Source organism: Rhinolophus hipposideros (assembly GCF_964194185.1).
Source record: "Rhinolophus hipposideros genome assembly, chromosome: 10".
Taxonomy (NCBI): domain Eukaryota; kingdom Metazoa; phylum Chordata; class Mammalia; order Chiroptera; family Rhinolophidae; genus Rhinolophus; species Rhinolophus hipposideros.
Window position 1 is genome coordinate 10416078 of NC_138056.1, and position 8162 is coordinate 10424239.

Below are 8162 nucleotides of genomic sequence, written 5' to 3' on the forward strand. Positions count from 1 at the left end.
GTAAAGGGGGTCAAATATATAGTGATGGAAGGAGACTAGACTTTGGGTGGTGAACGCACAATGTGATATAGTAGATGATGTATTACAGAATTGTACATTTGAAACTTATATAATCTTATTAACCAATGTTGCCCCCAAAAAATTTAATAAAAAAAGATTAACTGCAGCCCTAAGTTTTTCTATTGCTTGACCCACACATTTTCTAAGCACTTATTTCCTGTGTGCCAGACATTGGGGATAATGAGATGAACAAGTCTTGGACCCTACCTTCAAGCAACTGAAGGGAAGATATGGAAAATGAAACAAAAAACCCAAAACAATGGTTACACTATTTCTTGTGTCATAAAATGTTTTATTACTTAATCTTACCATTCTTTACTTTGCTTGACTTTAAAATAGGGATAATAGTCCACCATATAGAGTTGTTATAACAAGTTTCTTCATGTGCCCAGTGCATAGGAAGTGGTCAATAATATTAATCAATATTATTATTGATGTAATTAACTATTTTGGAATTTAGAAAACTGTCGCCATTGCCTATGGAATAACAACTCCATAGGTAATCTCAAAGTTCAGAAATAGACTGAATTCTCACCGTCATAAGTCCTCATCACTGACCATTTCTACATCCTGCTGAGTTATGCATACTTCTTCATACCACTTTCTATGATTTTTTTTAATATTATCAATGATGGATTCCATAGTAGAGCCAAACTCAATGATACTGGAGTGCCCATTTTGGTACTCATAAGCAAAGCCAGCACTGTGTATGGCCACCAATGAACCTTTTGAATCAAACACTGGGGAGCCAGAAGACCCAAAGTAAAAAGTGGTGTCATAGGTAATCACATCAGGCCTTTGACTTATTTTCTGGAAACTACTTTGAGTGTACATATGGATATACTGCATATCCCTGAGACCCTCTGCTTTTCTAGCCTGAATATGGTCCTGACATTTCTCTAATCGCTGACCCTGCGGGATTACAGCACAAGCATCAGTAGACTTTAGCTCTCCAGATGGATGACCAATAATATATATCAGCCCGTTATATGGCACAGGACCAATTCCATTATATAGTCCCAAAGGGACTTGCTGTCCATTTTCCTTCAGTTGCAGAACAGCAAAATCAAGAATAGCATCAGATATCTCAAACCAAGGTTCAACAAAAAAGCAATTCTCTTCTTTTTCACAGCTGTCTTCGTAAGCAAATGTCACCCTTACACATTGACCAATTATGTTTGCCCACTTACTTACTTCTATTCCTTTTCCCACAATGTCATTTATCACATGCTGACAAGTGAAAATGAATAACCCTCTAAAAAGAAAGCAGGTGGCAGAACCCGTATTTCCATTGTTGTCCCATGATAGGTATCCAACTGAGTCACTGAGTTTAGAAAGAAGTTTGTGCATTTTAACTGGAGTAGAGTTTTTTGTCAGTTTCCCAAAGTTTGTTTGATGCCATTTAAATAATGTTTTCGTCTTTCTTTCATTCATTTCTTTCTCAAAGTTTTCTCTAATTTTTTTACTCTCTCTTATCAAACTGGGATACTGGTGCACAATTTCTTCATTCAACAAATCAGAGTTTCTTCTCTCCGACTCAGAATTCTGAGCAGTTGCTGCCCGAGAACTCATTCTTCCCTCAACTTCAACCTGAAAGAGCTTGCCCTCTAAGTCATCAACTAGCTGTTTGCTTTCTACAATGGAGTCCAGTTTTTCAATGAGTTTCCAGTCCCTATTCTCCAGTAAGGGAATGAATCTGCCATCCTTGCATATAGTGTCACTGACAGTTTCTCCTTTGAAAGCATAGACGCAGAGTTTATACCCATCTTTGTGAAGTTGTCCGCATTTGACAATCTTTTTTCTATTCTTCCCAATTGCATGAATAAAAAATTTGACACAGTCAGTGGATGCCTTCTCATGCCGGCCAAATATCTGGTTCTCTTCTTTCTGCTGACGTTTATTTTGGGCAAACGTAATTAACAGTTAGCAGGTTTCAGGAAAACAGCTGAGGGGCATTCCAAGGTTCAGGTACCCTTCAATTCCTTCTGTGCCACGTACCAGCATTTCTTTGCCTTGGTGAGCTTTCCTCTCTTCTTCGACAGCCTCAAGAGTTTTGAGTGCCTCGAATAAGCTACCTTGTTCATTATGTGCGACCCTGTATTTCATTTGTTTGTGTTTCCTGTGGTGTACACCCAAGGAAACATGAATGACCTTATTTTGGGATGTAGCCTGGTCTTTGGGTCCTTGAGCTTGGGTATTAGTTGTATCTTTTGGACTTTTTCTAGAGCCTGTCTTCATTTGAGGAGTACTGGAATTATTCTGTTGTTCTTTATTGGCCTAAAAAGAAATGTCAAATATTGTAAAACTAAATGCAACCATTGTCTCTTGCTTGTCTTTTTAGTATGCAATTCACAAAATTTCTATAAGAAACTCAGAACCAATCTCCAAAGGCCAGTAATAAAATTAAATTAGAGTTTGTGTTGGGAGCCGAAATACAAGCTGAGGTTTCTGTCCTATCAGTCAGATAAGCTTTTAATACTGTTATACTGATGCATTGTTCTGAGAAATATGAGGAAAGAAATAACTGTTTTCTAAGTGCATCAAAAACAGAGATGCTTAAAATTCTGCCACCTCCCTTATTGTGTTATTTCAGGTCTTGTTTACTATTTTCAGCTGTATAGTTTTTATTATTTCTGAGCACAGCGATGGAGCACACCAAAAATTTGTTCTTAAAGTACCAAACTCAACAAGAATAAGTTACCATGATTTATTATCAGGCATTAAATGTAAAACCATCATTAATTAAATAATCATTCGGTCATAATAATATAGTTATTTCTAATAATAAAACCTTGATTCACCTAGCATCTATCATACAAAAAGCTCAAATTATTTCCTTTATTTTATCAATTCATCCCCAAATCCTATGAAATGAGGAGCAACAAACATGGTCTCTCTGTCCTTTTGATGGAAGTTTTTCCTATAAATGCCTTTCTTAAGGATATATAATAACCAATTAATGAAGTGAGTATCAGAACTCCAATACTTAGTCCAATATTTTTTTCCATTAGACTATATATTCTTTTTTTGTAAATTTATGTCAATGATTCCCATTTTTATAGGGCATCATCTTAAAAACCAGGGATGGGGGAGGAGAGAGAAATTACATGAGGAGGAGTAAGCTAATAGCAGAAATTCAATAAAAAATTAAGAGCGTCTGATTCCTATGTCTAAAAGATACATTTTTGCAAGTTATATTCATCATGGCATGGGTGTCAACAGATGCCACTTGCTGGCAATGGGAATAACAATGCCAGGATTGTTGTAAAGGTTGTGTGACATCATGTGTGACGATGCCTAGCACAGTGACTGGCACATTAGTAGGTTAACTTTTATTTTCCGTCTTTGTAATGGTACTAATAGTTTGGATCAAAAAAAGGGACTAAGGTAATATAAATTTACTCTAGGCATACATACAAACTCTCAACGAGTGTCCCTTCCGCCTCATGCTGTCAGAAGCGTCCTTGTTGTCCAGCCCATCGGAACACCATGATGGATTTCCAACTATTCAAAGGGTTCTTGGGCAGACACAGACCCTTTCAAAAAGGAGGACTTGGATACTAGTACACGGATACCGGCTTGCACTGTCGTGGACCAGGACAGAGAAAAGCAGAACTAGTTTGGCTTGGCTTTTCTAGATACTTGGATGCTCTGGTTAGAACCAGGATAGAAGAAAAGTTAAAGGGTTTTATGCTGCATTCTCAAACGCTGACCATTTCTTAGCCTTCTTCTTAATAAATTCGAGGAGGATTTTAGACTCAGGAAGGGATATGATAACAGAGCCCAGTTAGTAGAAGGAGCCCCTACTTAGTGTCAGTAAATTTAAGTCCAAGTCATCATGCCAATGCGCCGTAGACAACAACTCACTCCTTTCCTCTCCTTACAAACAAATCGAGGATAATAAAATCCTCCCTGCCTACCTAACAAGGTTATGGTGAATAAATCTTTAAAAAATTGTTTTATAAACTGTAAATCACTATGCAAATGTAGGTTATTAATGTTATCAAGTAGATCAGCCATTATTTGCATGGTATATATTTTCAAGCTATGAAATAACACTCATTTTGCTTTTATTCCATATTTTACTGCAATACATTACAATTGATTCTGGAAGTGTTACAATAGCTTTTTGTTAAAGGCTGCTTTGATATATCTAAGATTTTTATTAAAGCTTCTCCTCACCACCAGCCCCCAAAACGGAAAAAATAAAATGAATGAGAAAGATTTTAACTTATCTAATATTCCCTACATACAATGAGCTAATTTCTTGGCGGGAAGACTGTGAAAGCCAGTGTCAAGGATGGCTAGTCTAATATAGGTGTATTCCGTAAATAGTGTTGACAAACATACCTGAGAAAAATAGTGTTCAATTTTCATATTATTCTTTACGTCGGCGAAGACCTTCTGTGATGTGCTTTTCTTAGAACTCATGATGGCTTGAAGATGAACAGACAGTTCAGCTGAAACATTAAAAAGGTTCAAGTTAGAGCAGTATCTTCATAGCTATCATTAATTGTACAGAGACCCCAGATCCCACCTTTCCCTTCAGCTCCAGCCTCGCTGTCCTCAGAGATGTTGATTTAGCAAGTAGACAGCTTATCCACCAGCTACAACCATCCCAACAATAAAAGCTCTCCTTGATAGAGCACCATACTAAATACTTCACAAAAATGACCTCTAACTGCCAATGTCCACAGATACCATGCAAAATAGGTATGTCTGCATTTTGCATATGGGGAAAGTATATTTAACTCAGAGAAGGTAGTTGACCTGCCCAAGGCCAGAGCTATGTGGCAGAGATGGAATTCAAAGGCAGGCATAAATACCCTATAGAAGGGTTGGCAGTTGGAGAATTCAAAAGTGTGTTCTAGTTACATTGATGTTAAAATCTGTCCTCCACTCAAGTTGGAGATAACACAGGGATGTTGTACTAACAGGAAAACGGATGGGAAAAGAAGACAAAATAAACTTAGAGTGAGAGTTGCTGGGAAGGCAGGAATATTGGTTGCTGCTTTATTTTTGTTGAAAGAGGTAATTTCCCCTCTCTCTTTCCTCTGATTTCTCCCAAGAGACTGAACAATGTAAATAAAAGTGAAATCTCCAGTAGTGATAAACACCATGGAAGGGTAGCAGCTGTCACGTGGCAAGCCCTCAATAAAGATACATTTATAAAGATGCATTCAATGAATGAATGGAGTATGCATATGTTGTATTATGCCCTATTTTATGTGTTTTTCATAAACTACCTCATATAATTATTACAACCCTGTGAGGTGGGCATTATTAGTCCCATTTTAAAGAACTTGAAGATTTCACTTAGCATAATAATCACAAGATCCATCCATTTTGTCACAAATGGCACTATTTCATATTTTCTCATGTCAAAGTAGTATTCCATTGTGCATATATACCACATCTTCTTTATCCAATCATTTATTAAAGGATAGTTTAGTTGTTTCCATGTCTTGGCCACCCTAAATAAAGCTGCAATGAACATTGGAGCACATATATCTTTTTGGATAAATGTTTTCAGATGTTTTGGGTAGATACCCAGAAGCGGGATTGCTGAAATATAAAACTGAAAGCAGCAAAGGAACAAGACAAAGAAACAAAAACTCATAGACAAAGATAATAGTTTAGTGGGTACCGGAGGGTAAGCGGGGAGGGGGTGGTAGATGAGGGTAAATGGGGTCAAATATATGGTGATGGAAGGAGAACTGACTCTGGGTGGTGAACACACAATGCAATATATAGATGATGGATTACAGAATCGTACACTTGAAACCTACGTAATTTGACTAACTATTGTCATCCCAATAAATTTTAATTAAAAAAAAACTTAAACAACCAGAGAGATTAAGCTATTTACTCACGGTCACAAAGCCCCAGAGAGTATACTTTTAATGACTTTCAATTATGAACATTTTCAAATAGGAAAAAAGAAGATAGTATCATGAGTCTCCATATACCTATCACATAGGGTTAATGATTGCTCATTTTGGGGACACATTTGCATCATTCTTTTTATTTTACTAGGTTATTTTACAGTTAGAGACATCCTGACATTTTAACCCTAATTATCACTTTCCGTCTCTAAAAATTTAGAACTTTTCTAATTTATTCAGACCAAGATCCAACTGAGATAGAAAAGTTGTCTTTAATAATTCTTAAATTTCTTTTATTCTAGAAAAAGCATTGATTTGTTGAAGAGAACAGAGAAGTCCTTTACAGTACGTTCACCTCCTGGCTTGCTTCATTATATTGTTTAATTTATGCTCTAGCTCGTGTAGTTCTTGTCAAGCAGAAGTTATCTAAAGACTATGCTTTAAAGAACGCCTTTAGCTTTCTCTTGACTGGGTAGCTCTTTATCTGTCCTTTGATTCTAAATGATAGCTTTGCTGGGTAATCTTGACTGTAGGTCACTGCTTTTCATCACTTTGAATATTTCCTGCCACTCCCTTCTGGCCTGCAAAGTTTCTGTTGAGATATCAGCTGACAGTCTCATGGAAGCTCCCTTGTAGGTAACTAACTGCTTTTCTCTTGCTGCTTTTAAAATTCTGTCTTTAATCGTTGGCATTTTAATTATGATGTGTCTTGGTGTGGGTCTCTTTGGGTTCACCTTATTTGGGACTCTGCAATTTCAGATTTTGTATATCTATTTCCTTTGCCAGGTTAGAGAAGTTTTCAGTCATTATTTCTTCCAATAGTTTTTCAATTCCTTGCTCTCCCACTTCTCCTTCTGGTACCCCTATAATGCAAATGTTGGTATGCTTGATGTTGTCCTAGAGGCCGCTTAAACTCTCAATTTTTTGGATTATTTTTCTTTTTGCTGTTCTGATAAGATGTTTTCTGCTACCTTATCTTCTACCTCACTGTTTCGATCCTCTGCTTCATCTAATTTACTGTTGACTCCCTGTAATGTATTCTTCATTTCCGTTACTGTATTCTTTATTTCTTACTGGTTCTTCTTTATGTTTTCTATCTCCATTTTCATGTTTTCTATCTCTTTGTTGAAGTTCTCCCTGAGATCATTGAGCATCCTTATAACCAGTGTTTGGAACTCTGCATCTGATAAATTACTTGTCTCCATTTTGTTTAGTTCTTTTTCTGGAGCTTTGTTCTTTTATTTGGGACATGTTTCTTTGTCTCCCCATTTTGGCTGCCTCCCTGTGTTTGTTTCTATTAGGTAGGGCTGCTATGTCTCCTGGTCTTAGTAGAGTGGCCTTATGTAGTAGGCGTGCTGTGGGGCTCAGTGGTACAGATTTCCTGGTAACCTGAGCCATGCACTCCAGCTGTGTCCCTTTTGTGGGTTGTGTGTACCCTCCTCTTGTAGTTGAGCCTTGATTGCTATTTGCATGTCAGTGGAAGGAATTGACCCTCGGGCTCATTTGTTGTGAGGACTGGCCATGATTATAGTGGAAGAGTTGTGGTACAGAGATTGATCCTACAGAGCAGGATCTGCCTCAACAGGGCTGTGGTGCCTGCCCAATCTGTCCCTTGGGTATGTTGTCCTTGGAGGTGGCTAGGTGATGCTCCAGCTCATTTTGAAGCTGGCCACTGGGGGTTCCAGTCCCAGGCCACCTGGAAGGGGACCTGCTGCAGGTCAAGTTCAGCCATAGCCCATGCCCCAACTGGGGGCCACCAAGCAGGAGCCACAAAGCAATCCTTAGATGGTCACTGCCCATGCTGTGCTTGGAAGTACTTTGAGAGGCCAACCCGTGAACCACCAAGGCTGGCTGCCACTAGTGCTGGGCTTAGGGCTGCCACTAGTGCCAGAGGTATGGGACTTGCTCAAGTCATAGGCTGCTTGTCTGGGTTCTGCAAACCTTTGAGAGACCCTAGGAAAGCCTGCAGCATGAGCCCAGGGAGGTGATTTGTATGAAAAAGCCACTGGAAGTGGCTTAGATGTGTCCCAAAGTTGTGTGGGGCAGGGTCTCAGAATCATGAAGCCATGGTGCATGACTAGTGTTAGCCATGTTGATGGAGACTTAGATATGGCGGCTGACTGCATCTGCACTCGGGGACCGGGAGAGGGCTCAACACAGAAACAATGGTTTCTGCCAGCTCCTCTGTCTGGGAGAAAGCCGCCTCTCCAGCCCTGA

At 38.7% G+C, this 8162-nt stretch overlaps 1 protein-coding gene across 1 annotated transcript; it reads right to left on the reverse strand.

Moving 5' to 3' along the window:
• Positions 1 to 597: 597 nt before the first annotated feature.
• Positions 598 to 4514, reverse strand: FAM111A (FAM111 trypsin like peptidase A; the record flags this gene model as incomplete). Its single annotated transcript, XM_081062398.1, is given in 3 exon segments — positions 598 to 1983; positions 1987 to 2337; positions 4411 to 4514. Coding segments are annotated over 3 exon segments (1818 nt in total). The 5' UTR covers positions 4492 to 4514.
• Positions 4515 to 8162: the final 3648 nt, after the last annotated feature.